Below are 17,332 nucleotides of genomic sequence, written 5' to 3'. Positions count from 1 at the left end.
ATCTCGGCACATGTGTGCCAATGAGATAAAATGGTCCACCTCATCATCTTCATTATCAGTCGGCGGTCCCTCATTATGCAGATGGCAGCCATCCGGAACATACTCAAACGATGGAATGCAAAACGGCTCCTGAGGTTCTACTCCAGGACCATCATGTATTTCCAGACCACCTTGTACTTCGGGTCCAGATGGCACTTCCGGTCCACCATGCACTTCAGGCACATCATGCACTTCCTGTCTCGCGTGTTCCATGGACGGAGGTTCAAGTCCGGACATTAGCAATTCATCTGGAATCTCCTCGATAATGGGTACTTCCGACTGCACTTGATGTTGAGGTTCGGCTGAAAAATCCAGGGTCGGTTTGTACACATTATCGTCAACATGTTGAACATCTTCACTATGAGAAGATTGTCCCATCTGCTTTAACATAAAATCACAAATTAACACCATGCATACAATCATAAATCACAACTCTATTACAAAAGGTGTGCACTAACCTCTGCCACGCTATCAACAGGGTCTACAATTGCTTCGTTTTCATGATGCCCAATCTGAACAAAGGATGAATCACATATGAATACCAAACAATAAACAACAAATCACAAACATATACCACAGTGGTGTACTAACCTCTGCATGGTCTATAACTGCTTCAACCTCAACCTCAGGTTGTAAACCGTGTTCAACCTCAACTCCACATTCGCATGCATGGACATCTCCTTGTCCAACAACACCAACGACTGCTTCATTCTCTTCAACATCCACCACAACAACTTCTGCTTGCTCTGCACTACATGATGCAAATGCATCCATCAAATTCTTACGAGCAGCCTCCTCTTTCCTCTTCTATTCGCGACGTTTGTCTTCTAAACTTTTGGTCAAATACTCTTCAAACTCAACATCCCTAGGGTACCACTCAAGCAACAATAATGGTGCCGATGGTTTCCTCTGCTCCTCGTACTGTTGTTTCTTCCTTTTCGGTTTACTCTTCGGCACAATTGGGTTCGGTTCGTCAAGTTCTTCAATGACCACAGTGGGTTTTTTTACTAGCATTCACAAATTTTAGCAACTCCTCCGCTTCTTCCTTTCGCTTCTTCAGCAAGGCGGCCGCCTGTGTTATCTCCACAACATAAATGTGAACTAGCTTTGTGGTAGTAGCCGCGACTTCGAGAAAAGGACCCAGATGTACATCGTCAGTTATGGGCAGCAAAGGGCCTCCTATTTCCACGCCCCTACAACCATCACTATACGTTGGATGAACGTAATATAACTCACATATGAGTTGCCTATTGTAACCCAACCGCAATACCATGCTGGAAAGATCTACGAGCTCGAACTGACGAATCCAGCAATAGTCAAAGAATGTCAATTGCCCCCAACATACTTCTTCTGTTCATTGATTTCGTAGATTGACCCTCCGTGATGAAAACCGACGGAAAACATCCCGGGATGGTCCCCTGTTAGGGTTTGTACAGTGTTAGCAAACATCCAAATTTAAACCAAACTTATTTCACATATAAAGTCCTACAACACAGTCAAAAAAATTTCACAATAAAAAACCTTGCTAGGAATTTTAAATTTGAACGTACTATATTCTTCTTCCGGATAGAAGAAATCAAGCAGAGGATCGCGAATGCTCCACGTTTCTGGGTCTATCTCCGGCCCTCGACCCCTTCTACTGTGTCTAGGTGATGCCGGAGGTGATTGTGACGAAGACGATGGCGATGGCGTTGCCGGCTTCTTTTTGCGCCTTGAAGAACTACGAGCGGAGGACGCTCCAGCGGCACTTCATCTCCGTTTTGGAGGCATTGATGAAAAGGATGAAAATGGCGTGCAAGGCAGAGGCGATAGGCAGAGGCTAATTATTTTGGCGAAATGGCAAAATGATGAAGTGAAAGTGGAATTGGAGGGAAAAAATATAGAGTTGAACCAGCTAAATGTTTTGGAAAGGCAAAATTTGTGAAATTTCAATGCAGGTCCGAAAACTATTTTCACGCGTGTGAAAATATTAGGGGACAACACGCATGATATCCTGTCACATCTATTGCAATTCGATGTCCCGTCAACAGTGCTGCAGCTGACACAGCAGTGACGGCCATGCAAAAGCCCGATTTTACCCTTACAGGCCCTGAGGGTCTAATGGTCCGAAAAAACACGATTTGTGATTATATGTTTTGTCAGATTCCTGTGGTGGTATTTTTAAAAGTTAGGAGCCTCTGATGTTACAAGGCGAAAAGTAAGGGTCCTTTGGTGCAGTTCACCCAAAAATATATGATGAAAAGTGAGGATGAGTTTTAAAAAAGTTTCAAAAATCACACGATATGGTTTTTCTTCACGGAACCTTCGATTTTGGTAGAAATCAATACCTTTTGGTCAGGCCAGGCCTGCCCCTACGTCGCCCTACCCGTCCTCGGCTTCCTTGCCTAGAAAACCATGAAACCACCGGTTAACACATGCAGGCGGAGCCTAGCTCGATCCCTGCTCAACCCGTCTACACCAAAGACGAAGCGTATCTTCAATCCGTCATCCCCAAACGCATCGCTCTCTTCGAATCACTCCAAAATGAGCAAAAGCTTAAGCGAATGGCGCTCTCAGACGAACAAATAACGTAATTTTCCTTAGCTATTCCCTTTTTTTATGTGTGTATAGTTCCAATTGTTCGGTTTATTGGCGAATTTAGGATTACATTGCCCGATGGGAAGGTTAAGGAAGGGAGGAAATGGAACACCTCGCCGTTTGATGTGGCGAAGGAGGTATCGAAGAGCTTGGCGTCGAATGCTCTGATTGCGAAGGTGAATGGGGTTTTGTGGGATATGAATCGGCCTCTGGAAGAAGATTGCAAGCTTGCACTCTTTACTTTTGACACGGACGAAGGGCGCGATACATTCTGGCATTCGAGTGCGCACATTCTCGGCGAAGTAAGACTTCACGAGCCTCATCATTTTATTCATTGAAAGATATGAGTTTGTGTGCTCTGATCATTATCAATGTGATTGCTTTGGGTTGTTACAGTCGTTGGAGCAGTCATATGGATGTAAACTATGCATTGGGCCGTGTACTACCAGAGGGGAGGTGGATTTTTAACTTTTCCTTGTTGCCTTGTTCTCTCACTGATTCATGGTTCCGTATATTAAAGCAGCTGGCTAAGTAATTTGCAGGGATTTTACTACGATGCATTTTATGGCGATTTAGGATTGAACGAGGATCACTTTAAACATATTGAAGCAGCTGCCAAGAAAGCTGTTGATGTATGTGCTCCTTTTACTCTTAAATAGTGGATTTGTATGTTGGTTAACATTAATAGGCACTTGATCGCATGCTGTTTCAGTATCTGTGACATGCATTTCGGCTGGTAACTTTATTGCTTCAACATTGGCGTGTAGGTTATGGAAAATATGGCCTCTTCTACCTCTTTACCTGCATAAGTGTGGTGTATTGTTTTATTTTGTGCTTCAGGTAATCATTACTTTTCCTTTTGCATTTGGAAAAACAACCTTTCGAGCGTATTGAAGTGACAAGGCAACAGGCTATCGACATGTTTTCTGATAATCCTTTTAAGGTAATTATGCATCTTTTTATTCGTTATCTAGTGTTTTTATTCTTCAATTAGCTCTATGTTGCTTATGTATTGTTTTTTCTTTCCCATCCTTTCAACAGGTTGAAATTATAAAAGATTTACCCGAAGATAAAACTATAACGGTATGCAGATGTGGTCCTTTGGTTGATCTGTGTCGTGGACCTCACATACCAAGTACTGCTTTTGTGAAAGCGTTTAGTTGCTTGAAGGTGGGATCTTCTATGGAAGTAAATGCTGGCAGTCAATAAAATTGTTCATTTCTCCTTAATCCTTTGTTCTATATAATTAGGCTTCATCTGCTTATTGGCGTGGAAATAAAGACCGTGAGAGCTTGCAGAGGGTCTATGGTATATCTTTTCCAGACCAAAAGCGTTTGAAGGTAATATTTCTTTACTTTCCTGTGTACTGTAATAAGGTGGTAGCTGTTTGCATTATCAATGTCTCTTGACGTGTTTTGTTGTAATTGGTAATGCTTTCAGGAATATAAGGCCATGCTTGAAGAAGCTAAGAAATATGATCACAGAGAACTCACTAAAAAGCAAGAACTTTTCTTTTTTCACCCTCTAAGGTAAAAGTTTGAGCTACATGCAGATTTCAATCTTAATTCATGAATCTAATCAGATGTCTTTTTTCATGCAAGTTAGCCCGGGAAGTTGTTTCTTTCTACCTCATGGCTCTCGAGTTTGCAACAAGTTGCTGGAATTTATACGGAGTCAGTACTGGAAGAGAGGTTATGAGGAGGTTAGACTCTAATTAATGTACTGAAAAGGATGCATTTGGATTTGTTGATGTGCAGGTTCACTCAATTAATAACCACCTATTACTTGATTCATTAGGTTTGGACTCCAAATATGTACAATATGCAGCTGTGGGAAACATTTGGCCATGCTGCAAACTACAAGGAGAATATGTTTGTGTTTGAGGTTCAATTATTGTTTTAAGAAGATCATTAGAACTCTGTTCTTTATTTTTGGTAATTTGGGGTTGGACTTTATTTATCTACTAAATTTGATGTAGAATATGTTTTATTGTTATTGCAGGTAGAGAAGCAAGAATTTGGACTCAAGCCAATGAACTCCCTGGCCATTGTTTAATATTTGATCATAGAGTGCGTTCATATAGAGGTGGGCCTCTTTCCTTTTTTGCCGTTTATACCCTGTTCGCTAGAATGGATGCGCCATCAGCCTGCAGTTGGGGACTAATGTCAAATCTGGCCTCAATCCATGTAATTATCGGTTATTATAGTATTAATCTTGGTTAGGGGATGCATAATTAATTGATGCGATATATCATCGCATAAGTTGAGTTATCCCTGCATCTTTATCTGGTGATTTCATCAACTTGATTGCTCGAATAACCACTATTTGCATTTCAATGATCGTGTATGAATGCTAACCATCTTGCTATTTTTGTTACACACTGAGAAACTTTTGGATTAGATCTCATGCTTACTGCATGTCCTTGTACTCTTTTGTGTAGAGCTCTTACATTTAGTTCATTTGTCAAAAAATCCTCACAATTAACATTTGCAACTTTTGCAGAGCTTCCACTCCGCCTGGCTGATTTTGGTGTCTTGCATCGCAATGAGGCAAGCGGTGCTCTTACTGGGTTGACCCGTGTGAGACGGTTTCAGCAGGTATACCTAAAATCTTCTTGTGAAAAGTGATAGCGAAAAACTCGGCGGTCTTGTAAACCACTTTCTTATTGTGTGTGTATCTTGCATCTATCTTTCATTTTTAACTACTGCTCTGGTCTATATTAAGGTCCTTGATTTTCTATCTTTTGGTTATTTGGTCTAAAGTTTACCTATATGAAGCTTGATGGTTCAGCTTTGTTAAATACTAAATGCAAGTTTACCTATGGAGATTTGACTCTTAAGGTTTTGGTACAGGATGATGCTCATATCTTCTGCAGGGAGTCTCAACTCTCAAGTAAGATCAGTTATCTGGTTCTGCTGTTAGTTTTATTATTTGGTACAAAGTCTTCTTTCTGATTTTTTACCACAAATTGTACAGATTAAAGATGAAGTCAAGGGCGTCTTAGACTTTATCAGTTGCGTTTATGAAATATTTGGCTTCACTTTTGACCTGAAGTTATCGACGGTATGAATCCTAACAACTCCTAATCAAAATACAGTTGTGTTCTGGAATTTGTTTCCATCACGGGCTACAGTACGTCACTGAATTGATGACCAACCTGAAGTATAGTGCTCCCTAAGTTAGTCATGATAATATTTATTCCTACTTGCTTTTAACTCTCCTTGCAAAAAAATGTAGAATATATGTAGTAGAAAGCACATGTTAGATAAATGAGAGCCTAAAATTGGTTGATTGTACATGTCACACTCCTTTTTCACATTGCTTTGGTGGTCAGATCTGAGTGTGGCTAACGTATAGGGTCTTGCTTTAATATTTTTCCAATATCTCGTAGAGGCCAGAGAAATATCTTGGAGATGTTGAAACATGGGATAGGGCTGAAACTGCTCTTACAGAAGCACTGAATGAGTTTGGAAAGCCCTGGGAGGTTAGTTTCTCATATACTGATATTGCTTTGCAAACAAAATTTTATTCCACTCTTATGCATGTATTTTTTTTATAAAAAGTAATTACATTTCATTCTTTCCATAATATTCAACTTAGTCAACTTCTTTTGCTAGAACTGATTTCAGATATTCTATTAGATAAATGAAGGTGATGGAGCATTTTACTGGCCGAAGATAGATATCAGTGTTTCTGATGCAAAGAGAAGAAAATTCCAGTGCGCAACATTGCAGGTTTATTTTATAACTGCCTAATCCTTATCTTATGATGTAAATGAGTTGATAAGCGATGGATTTAGGGGACTTTACTTGAAGCAAATTATCCACCCAAACCAATTGTAACATTTATAACATTTAAGTAGAACCAGATTCATTACTTATTTGGGGAATAAGATTGGGAGATGGCATGGTAGCTACCACAAGTTATAGATAGCAAACTATTAGACTTGGGAACAGAAGTGCTATCTGTGGATTGATTTCTGTTAGGAAAAACCATACAATTAGCTGAATATGAGGTTTTGCTAAAATTGGCTTGAAAAGCTCTTAAACTGCCATAGGACTTAGCAGTTTTTGGCATGCCTGGGCATGTGGTGTGGTCCCAAATTTTTAAATAGCGCAGACAAAATGTGTTGGCTTTATAATCTAGGATTCTAGGTATGGATTTTTGATAAAGTATTCTACTGTTTCAGTTGGACTTTCAACTCCCTGCTTGTTTCAAATTATCTTGGTTCTGATTTTTCTGAATGTGCACCAACCTTTCTATTTCTTACAGATTTCCAAGATTTGTTATAGGTTTTGTTTTATAATTGGCTTTGTGACAAATTGATAGTCAGAAATTATATCAGTTGCTTATTTTTCTAGGTGATTGTGTTCCTTTTGCTTGGAATACTAAGTCATGATCTAAAATCTTCTTTAATCAGCGACCTTTTAAAGGTTTTATTCATGATCACCTTTTCATCGATTGTAGGTACGGGATCGCATACATGATGCTGGGTATTATGTTGATGTTGACACAACTGACAGGACAATTAATAAAAAGGTGCGTGTATAAAGATATCCACTATCTTCATCAGAATGTCAATAACTCTTACGGTTGTTTTAGTCTTATAATGCTTATTCTAATCTTTTAATTTCAATTAAAGTATCAATCCAATAATAACTGACTTTCAAAGAATAATCAGTCATAGAGACAATACTGTGTACGTTAGGGGCTCGGCCCAATAAGACACTCTATAGCTTTCTCAGCGCATGTTTTCTCTTTTAATCAAAACATAACTTAAACTTACACTTAAAAGACATTTAACAAATGTCGGAAAGTCCTATTTCTATGAACTAATTGTTTGTAAATACATTAAGCATATCTTAATTTTGGTTTCCAAACGACTATAAATACATGAACTTTTTATAATTTTTGGAATTCTGTTACTGAGTCCAAATTTCATTAGCCAATAACTCAATTTTACAGGGTTCGATGTGAATTCTAATGTACCGTCTGAAAGCTCTCGCTGAAATTTCATCATACTCCAGAGAACTGATTTATTTGCTAATGAAATGTTGACTATGCCAAATTCCCAAAAAATAAAAGTTAAATGTATTTTTTTAGTAAAAAAATAGGTTTGATTAATAACTAAAATTTGGGGATAGTGCATTTACAAGAAATTAAATGTATTTTTATGGAAACATGAGACAAATTTCCAAATTCTGATCACTAACCCTATATAGCCTTGGCCTTTCAATTTGAGTGTGGGAGGAGCAGACTTGATAAGACACTGGCAGAATCCATGCTTGAGCATAGCCTGGCAGAATCTTTCAAACCAGATCTGAGGTGACTGTTTCAACCCGTACAAAGTTTTTCGAAGTCGACATCCCTTTCCTTCTCCAAATTCCTCGGAATAACCTGGTGGAACCTCCATGTAAACTTCCTTGTTTTCTTCTAGTTCCCCATGGAGGAATGCGTTAGTCACATCAAACTGGTACATCAAACTGGTGCAGTGTCCAGTCTTTGCATGCTGCTACAGATAATAATGCTCGCACAGTCTCCATCTTAGCTACGGGGGAGAATGTCTCTTCGTAATCCACTCCATATACCTGGGTATATCCTTTTGCCACGAGTCTTGCTTTGTATCTCTCGATTGAACCATCTGCTCTTCTTTTTATGGTCAATATCCATCGACATCCAACTGACTTCTTCCTCATATAAAGCAGCTTCGAAGGCCCGAGCCATTTCTGCGGAATATCTTCTTCCTCATATAAAGCAGCTTCGAATATCTTCTTCCTCATCTGCTCCTCAAACGTCTGCGGAATATCTTCTTCCTCATATAAAGCAGCTTCGAAGGCCCGAGCCATTTCTGATAAGTGACCTTGCGCAATATTGGATACTGCGTATTTTGCCTTTCTCCCTCTCCAGTCTGGTGAGTATCGTCGGGGAGGTACTCCTCTTGTTCTCCTTGGGGGCATGGATCTCGTGCATCTCCACCCGTTCCATAGTCTGCATTGTTCCTATCAATGTTAGTATCAACATCTGAACTGATTACCTCGGGAATCGAAGGCGGGGTTGACGGCTGGGTAGTGTCACTTTGTTCTTCAATCTGTATTACAGGACTCGACTGCCCGGCGGTGTTGTTAACTTTCTCAGGTGGACCAACGTCTGTGACAAGATTTGGCTGTGAATCTCCCCCTGTCTGGGGTTCCCTTGTCTGAGGCTCTCCCTCTAATTGGTGGTTTTGGGTACTTGGCAGCCAATCTAGGAGGTCATTGTGAGGACTATTGTCATAAGGTTGTGTCTCCCCTTGACTACTAAATTGGGTGTAGAAATATTCTCCTTCCACAAAATCGCAATTCATGATGGTGTGTATCCTACGGGTTTTCGGGTCATAGCATCGATAGCCTTTCTGATTTTTTCCGTAGCTAAGGAACACACATTTAAGGGCACAAGGGTCGAATTTGGAATGGTCTTGCTTAGGGATATGAACAAAGACCGAGCACCCGAAGACTCTAGGTTCAAGAGATAGGGATGATGGGATGTCAAAATGTTGGGAAAAAGTATCTAGGGGAGTTTTAAATCTAAGTATGCCGGTCGAGAGACGGTTTATGAGGTACACGGCAGTGGCGACAGCTTCGGGCTAGAAAGATTTTGGTACTTTGGACTCAATTAAAAGAGCTCGGGTAATTTCGAGGATGTAACGGTTTTTTCGTTCGGCAACCCCATTTTGTTCCGGATTGTATGTACATGAGGTTTGGTGGACTAGCCCTTTACTTCTGAAAAACTCTTGCATTTTATGATTGACAAATTTCCCCCATTATCCGACATAAGGATCTGGATGGTGTGTTTATACTGAGTTTGAATAAGGTTATAGAAGTCTACGAATTTATCAAACACGTCATGTTTATTTTTTAAAAAATAAATCCAGGTCAGGCGGGAGTAGTCATCAATAAAGAGAACAAAATAGCGAAAACCTTCCCCCAACGATTGGTGCTGGACCCCAAACATCAGAATGGACTAAAGCAAAATGAGATTTCACTCTTGTATTGTTTAACTTGAAGGAATGTCTATGGTTTTTGGCTAACACACAAGTATCACAATGAAAAGAGTTCAACGATCTAGCTAATTTAGGAAAAAGGAGACGAAAATATCCCAAAGATGGCTGTCCTAACCGACGATGCCAAAGCCAAGCCTGTCTGTCAGTCGGTCCAGGAGTCGGCATCATTGCGGCACTCTGTTGGGCTATCTCGTCCGCATAATATCCGCTTTGCTCAGTGCCATGCTCAACTATCGCCTCCGTCTTGATATCCTGTAACATGCAAAATCGAGGTTGCATTAGTAATTTGCAGTTCAGTTCTCTAGTCACATGACTAATTGATAACAGTTTATGAGACAGAGATGGAACAAAAAGGCAATTAGAGAGGCATAGTGTGGGTGAAATATTTATTGTGCCTGCCCTCATAACTTGTGCTAGGTCTCCACTGGCGGTTTGGACATAGGATTTTTTTGATTTGGCAATTCGAATGAAATCGTATCGGTTGCCCCACAGTAAAAAATCCAGTGAGGGTCTTTTTGGCCGAAATTGGATGTGGAGGAACAGGCTAAGGCGTCGAAAGAGTTGCGACATGGTATGGTGGGGTTATTTTCGAGGTTTGTGGAAGGCTAGGGGTTAATTGCAAAGTTCTTGCAAATGAGGGGTCTGTTTGTAATTTTCGTGTCCTGTGGGGGTCGGTTTTGATTTTTTGCTTTCTGCGGGGGTGAAATTGGTATATGTGAGAGTTTGGGGATTGAAATTGAAGGGACTTTTTCTGTGGGGTGGATTATGGGATAGTTGAGGGTTTGGGGTGGATTGTGAGAGATATTTCTCCGGTGGGGTAAAATTTGGGAAAAATGAGGGATTTGGGGTGGTTTTGTTATTTGTGGGAGTTAGGCGTATAAAGGGCTAACTTCTGAAACCCTAGCCGCCTCCCTTGCTTCGCCTGTGGGAACCCTAGCTCGTTCTCCTCCTCCTTCTCCGCCGCTAACGCCGGCGAAATCACCAATGGTTGTCGAGTTACCTTCGGACCATGTCCTTGCGATGGAGACGGAGCCGATTCTGGGTGGTTTTTCCTCGGTTTTGGCCTCGCCGCCGCTACTGTTGATGTTGTTTTTCCGCTGCCGCCCGTCGGACCTTTGATGTTGGTGGTGCGGTCATGAGCGATGGCTGCTGAGGCTCTTCCGCCTCCTCTACCTCCTCCGGTTCGGCCTCTATTTCGAGCCTGCCTTGCCCTCTTCATTTCTTCCCACCACTCCGGGAACCCATGGGTGTGGAAACACGTATCTCTGGTGTGTTTTTTTCCTCCACAATGGCTGCATATTAGTTTGCTTTTATCATCTTTCTTCTGGTAGCTAGAGTTCCTCGGTGATTGATGTTGTTGTGATGTTTGTGCTCTGTTCCGGTCGAATACCGCGAGACCCACTCCGATTCCAGAATCCTTCGTTTCTGGATTAAGTAGTTTTTTGTTGACCGATTCCCTCCTGACCAATCCGTATGCCTTCCTTGCGATTGGAATGGGATCCATGTTGAGGATTTCCCTCTTGATTTTGCTGTACTTGTGATCGTCCAGTGCCCACATGAACTGGTACAATCTGTGCCATTGTGTGTGTTGATTGTACTTCTCGATGCTTGACGGAGTGTCCATCGGGTTTGGATCTCTGGTATCGATTGATATTCAGATATCCTGAAGTTTCTGCCATAGTTGCTCTAGGGTTGTCACGGCCGCACTTCCTAAGGATAGAAAGCACGGTGGATCGCGACTAATGGGGGAATTAAGAAGCGGGGAAGAAGGGGGAAACGATCAAGGGGTACGACATGTAGATCAAAAGGCGAAATTCCATTATCAAATCAAAGTTTCAAATCACGAAGTAACATTGTGTGAATGACATAGTTCTGCAGAATACAGAAAACATCAGAATTTTAAAACTTGACATAGCGGAAGCATTTGAGAGTTAGCTACTACTATGTATGAAGACACAATAGTAACCGGATCATTTATTGAATACTGTCTCTGTCCAATGCTCAACATCCTCCGTCCCCCCCGTCCACGCTCAACCTGCACATAGGAAAAACATATGCAGGGGCTGAGTACTTGATGCACTCAGTGAACTCATGCCCGAAATACATTTATCATTTAAGATATGTCAAGCCATCATTTACTTTAAAAAGGCCGAGAAACACTAAATCATTCCTTTAATAAAAATAGTGCCTGCAGGCAATCATCATCCCCCATCATGTACCATATCTGAGCTATCATGTGAAACGAGAATGTGGCCACAAACTCGATCACTGGACCGGCCGACCACAAAGGACGGCTCACGATCCCTATCAGTGCACTAGTTCGAGTAGGGACTCACTCTCTAGTCAGACCCGAATTCGTTAACTATAAAAGTCTAGTAGGATATTATCCCAGTAGACAATCAGATAGGCAATTCAAAACATAAAATACGGCATGACATACTATTTTAAACCACCCTTATTTCACCATAACATATCATTTCAAATAAAAGAGTTTAAGTAATAAAGCCCACCTCAACATCTCATTCATTAATTGCCTCGTAGTAGCTTGGTGTTGTTCCACGTACTATAAAAAGTCCGGGTGTTACAAGGGTTGAGTCTCCTTGTTTGATGTTGTATGTCTGTCTGTGCAGGTCTGAAATCTGGAATTGATCAGCGCCGCTTCCATACGTTGTGGCTAGACTATCCCACAAGTCATAGGCCGTCTTGTATTGGGAAACCTCATTCACGAGGCTGGCATCGATATTGCTTATGATCCAATTGAAGCAACAATCGTCTCTCTGCTGCCATCGATTGTAGCTTGAATCCGTCGGAAGGGGAGGGTCTGTAACTCCAGTAATGTGAGAGGCCAGGCCCTTCCCTCGGATCCCCCGACTCATCAGTTTGGTATCCCCGTTGAGCTTCTCGGCTAGGCGTACTTCGCCTAGTGATTCGATTGATGAAGGCTGTTGGTTTTGGTTTTTCTGAGACATGCTTAATCTCATGAACTCAGCGAATTGTTCGACTGAGAGTGTAATTGGTGGGTTGTTTTTTGGAGGGTTATCAGATTCTGAATCTGACATGGTTATTGGCTGTGTATTGTAGGTTCAAAGGGTCGGGAAAGGTACTTGAGACGATGATGATATTGCTCTGAGTCTCAAGCCCGAATCGTCCCACTTTGATACCATCTTAACGATGGTAATCGAGAGAATCGGAATAGCTACGCATATTGAAAGCTTTTTGGGAGTGAAGAATTTGTTTATTTCTTGTGTATGAATTCCATCGATTTCTCTTCCTTTAAGTAGAGAAGAGTACAATGTATTTTAGGTAACAAATCAACCTATTCTAGGGCAATGTATTACAAATCAATTTCATATTAATTACAAATCTTCCTCCTCTAATCATGCCTCTTGCTTTTGGTAATTCTTCAAGTTTGGTATGTTTGACAATTCCAAGGCGTTTCTTGACAGCGCCGGAGTTAAGGACAAATCGAAGATGGTGTTGGAGGAGGATCCCATTAGCCTAGAGAAGAGGTATTTGGAGGCGAGGAAGACTGCCATTTTGGAGAAGGCTGCTAAAATCATCTCCCAAATCAGCTTGGAGGTCGACAGGCTCGGCGCCCAGGTCTATATATTAATCCACCCTTCAAAATTCAAATATGATATGTATATCATATTCATGTTGTTTTAAAATTTTAGGTGTCCGCCCTGGAATCTGTGGTGTCTAGAGGTGGGAATGTCGCTGACAAAGATGTGGCCACTCTGGTCGAAATGCTGATGAATCAGTTGCTCAAATTGGAGAGCATCTCTGACTCTGCTGATGCTGATGTCCAACTCCAGAGTAAAATGCAGGTTTAAATGCTACCAAATATTCAACTTATATGACATTGCTATTAACAAGAACTAGTACATTTTTATTTCTATTCTTTAAAAATATCATTAGACGTCCCTGATAGTATCACTGGAAGGCCTTGCAATTTTTTGGACCAATATACCCTCCATGATATAAGGGTCATTTATGTCCTTTTTATGAGAGACAGTCACTTTGGTACATTTATTTCCATTCAAAAATGTGTTGTGACAAAATAATTATTTGTCACATACTTTGACTACTTCTTATGAAGAAATACAATAGAAATAAATAACCAAGTCTAGTCGAACCGGCAATTCCCTCTTATGGACATGAACAAATAGCCCTTAATAGTCTAAAAGTATTTTGGTAGAAGAAAGTCTAAAAGAGTTTAAAATACATTCCAAGAACTGGTGATATTTTGAAAGGATAGAGACCGCATATGATATTAGTGAAATGTGAATCAACTAAAAATGTTGTTCTTTGTATTACTAATTTGGTTTCAATTTTCATTATGGTGGAAATCTCGGAAGGTGAGGAGAGTGCACAAGTATGTGGAAACTCTTGATTCGATGAAGATGAAGAAGCCTCCAGAGATAGAGGATTCACCAAACCTAAGGCAGCAACCGGCGGTGATCACCACGGAGTGGGAGATGTTTGATTCCATTCCGACCACAGCCTCCCCGGGGCATCCTAGTAATTTTACATGGAATCTGCTTTGACTATATATGTTTGTTGCCCTAGCTAAGTTGATTGGTACCAATTCTCCATTCTTTTGTGTATTTATCACCCCCATATATATAGTCCTTATTCACACTAGTCAAAATAAATGGGGCTACTACTATTGTTGTTATCTTCATAGATACTAATTGCTCTCATCATCATCGGATCTAAGTTGAAGCTTGTTAAATAAAATATTGTTCCACTTTTGTGTTCTTGTAAAAAAAAGAATAAAAACATTGAGTATGAATAATTATTAATGCTATATACCTTGCTTCCTAAATAGGGCACATAAAGACAGATGGAAACATGAACAAGTAAAGCACTCAATCAACTGATGCATACAAGGACAGGTAGGTGTATATTATGTTCAAGTTCGGTGCAGATGAATGATGAGATTGCATTTGTTTAACCATAAACAATGATTTCTGCCTATCGCATAGATCTCAGTCACTGTTTTATTAACCACGCTTTCCAGATGAAATTCTTGTTTATGTGATTTATAACCTTGAGTAGTTAGGATGTTCTAAATTTAGCAATTACTGAATTTGACAGCCAATAGTTTTGCAAATCTCCGACTTTAATGTGGACCATTGTTTATTGAGAGGTAGAGCTTTTCGTAAACCTTTATTTCTATTCATTTGACCCAGTCTCGAAGTCAAAATTTTAATCCTGAGGGTCCAAATTAATATTGAAATTTGTTGAGTGTTTTCCACGTCAACTACGCCGACATAAGTAGTAGAGAGTTACGCTCGAGAGATGGATAATGAGATAAATAATTAGAGGATGAATAGAATTTAAAGATACAGTATCAAAAATTAAAGAATATATTTTTTTTATAATAAAGAGCATGAAATTAATTTTACTAATAATATATATTTATGAAATTAAAGAATTATTTTCTACTATATTATATTTTTTATTAAAAGTTTATGATTGAAATTGATTTTAAATAATACAGTATTATATGAAGATTTAGTTTTTTTTATATGAATATAGAAGTATATTATGTACTCTAGTACTGCAGGCGGTATACCGAATTTTTGGTGGATTCTGTTCTAATTTCATACATATATAGAACAGTTATGTACGGAGTATTTCTTTCAAAATGTATTGCATCAATATTTTGAATGTTGGCCCAATAACTTTTTAAAAGATTTCCATTCTTATTGTGGCTAACTCGAATGGTCAAATGCAAATAGGCTTTCATATACTAGCACCTCAAACCCGAGAGTAAAATTTGGGCTCTCTTAATTATTTTAGAAGTTGGAATTTGGGCTCTAATTCTTAAAATTTTGTGATAGACAGCAACATTACTGATCTTATGGGTTAGGTAGCCGTAACCACTAGAAAAGAATTTTAGGGCCCAATAATGAATTATTATGCTAAAAAATAATTTGAAGTGGTATTAACGCATAAATTAAAAAAATAAATAACGATGAGTCTTCTACAAGGGACTTAGACCATCCACTACGCGTCTCGCCGGCGTCTCGCGTCCCGTCCCGGAGAGACGGGACCACGGCGCGACGCGTTGCAGCTCGCCATCCCGTCCCGCGTCTCGTCCCGCGTCGCGTCCGGTCGAGCCACGAGACGGGCTGTCTCGCCACGCGCCTAAGCGACGTGGCGCGACTCCCACTCGCCGGCCCGCGAGTGGGCGTCGTCACGTGCTGACGCAATAAATTTTTTTTTTAAAATTCGAATTTAAAAAAAAAAAAATTAAAAATAAAATAAAAAATAAAAAAATTTGTAACGGTAATAATACTGTTTTTTTGTTTTTTTTTAATTTTTTTATTTTTAATTAATTTTTTTTCTCTATAAATACTCATAAACTCATCCTCATTTCACACACAATTACACATCTATTCTTCCTATAATCTAAATTTTCTCTCAAATTTTCTCTCAAATTTTCATATAACAACTCAAGATGTTCGGCGACGGCGACGACAACTACGGCGGTTCCGGCGACGCCAGGGGGTACCAACCACCCAATTTTGACCTTAATGCATATGTTCGTCCCTCCGCCCCGCGGTATTCGCATGGATTATCCCAGATCCGGGAGGATTTTCCCGTTGATCCCACACCGGGAGTAGGCCGAGGCAGTGGAGGTGGCCGAGGCGGTGGAGGTGGCCGAGGCGGTGTACAACCCCAGGCGGGCAAGGACGAGGAGGAAGAGGAAGAAGAGGAAGAGGATCTAGGCCGGCATCCGTACAACAACCTCGAAACGCTGGCGGTGTACAACGCCTGGATCACCGTCTCGTACGATCCCATCGTCGGGAATCAACAATCTCGAAAGTGTTTCTAGGAAAAGGTCTGCGAGGTCTACCACCAGATAAAGCCGAAAGGCTCCCGCAAGCGCAAATTTAAAATGCTCCGCTCTCACTTTGACCGAGTCGACCGACAGGTCAAAAAATTCTGCGGCATCTACTCGGCCGAAGAGGCGCGCTACCAAAGCGGCGCAACGGCAACCGACATTTTGATGTCCGCTTTGCGCGCCTACTACCAGGACTAACGTCATCAATTCAGATTTGTTGATGTTTGGCAGGCCGTCAAGGACGAGGAACGGTGGGCCGGCGGTTTTCGCTCCAGCTCGGGCTCAACCTCGAAGCGCACGAAGCATACGGCGAGTGGCCAATACTCGTCTGGTGGTGACACCGCTGATGGCATCAGCCAACCTGAGGCTGAATCCCAGGAGTTTGCGGGTACGATAGGCGATGCTGGAGGATCCGCGAGTGGGCGCCGTCAGCCGCAAGGGACGAAGGCGGCGAAAGCGGCTAGAGCAAGGAAGGGCCGAGGCGAATCAAGCCAGCTGGCCTCGGGATCGGGCTCGCGGCGAGGCTCGGACACACTTATGGTGGCGTACATGACCGCCACAATGGTGGACACTTCCCGCTTCTCGTACGCCCAATTCACGGCCTGGTGGAACGGAATTGTGTATATGGCAGCACAACTTGGCCTTCCGACTCCCCCTCAACCTCGACCGCCTCCGGAGGATGATTTGCCGGCGGAGTAGTTTTTTTATTTTTCTTTAAATTTGTATTTTAAATTATGTTGTGTGTTTTTTAATAAAGTGTGTTTTTAATAAAGTGTGTTTGTTTTAATTGAATTGGGTTGAGAAAAAAAATAAAAAATGAA

The 17,332-nt window shown here is 41.0% G+C and overlaps 1 protein-coding gene and 1 pseudogene across 1 annotated transcript; both read left to right on the top strand.

Moving 5' to 3' along the window:
- The first annotated feature begins 2,321 nt into the window (after positions 1 to 2,321).
- Positions 2,322 to 14,409, top strand: LOC121752028 (annotated as a pseudogene).
- Positions 12,623 to 14,202, top strand: LOC121752733 (BAG family molecular chaperone regulator 2-like). The gene is made up of 5 exons (XM_042147830.1): positions 12,623 to 12,690; positions 12,737 to 12,755; positions 13,064 to 13,255; positions 13,330 to 13,482; positions 14,014 to 14,202. The coding sequence occupies exons 1-5, from the start codon at positions 12,623 to 12,625 to the stop codon at positions 14,200 to 14,202; spliced, it is 621 nt and encodes a 206-aa protein (XP_042003764.1).
- Positions 14,410 to 17,332: the final 2,923 nt, after the last annotated feature.

Source organism: Salvia splendens, chromosome 10 (genome assembly GCF_004379255.2).
Source record: "Salvia splendens isolate huo1 chromosome 10, SspV2, whole genome shotgun sequence".
NCBI classification, from domain to species: Eukaryota; Viridiplantae; Streptophyta; class Magnoliopsida; order Lamiales; family Lamiaceae; genus Salvia; species Salvia splendens.
This window is presented reverse-complemented; position numbering and strand designations above follow the sequence as displayed.

Excerpts from the sequence above, each read along its gene's own strand:
- LOC121752733 (XM_042147830.1), top strand. The coding sequence starts at position 12,623 with ATGCTTAATCTCATGAACTCAGCGAATTGTTCGACTGAGAGTGTAATT. Across the intron at positions 13,256-13,329 it reads TCGACAGGCTCGGCGCCCAG|GTGTCCGCCCTGGAATCTGT; the intron begins GTCTATATATTA and ends TTAAAATTTTAG. Across the intron at positions 13,483-14,013 it reads AACTCCAGAGTAAAATGCAG|GTGAGGAGAGTGCACAAGTA; the intron begins GTTTAAATGCTA and ends AAATCTCGGAAG.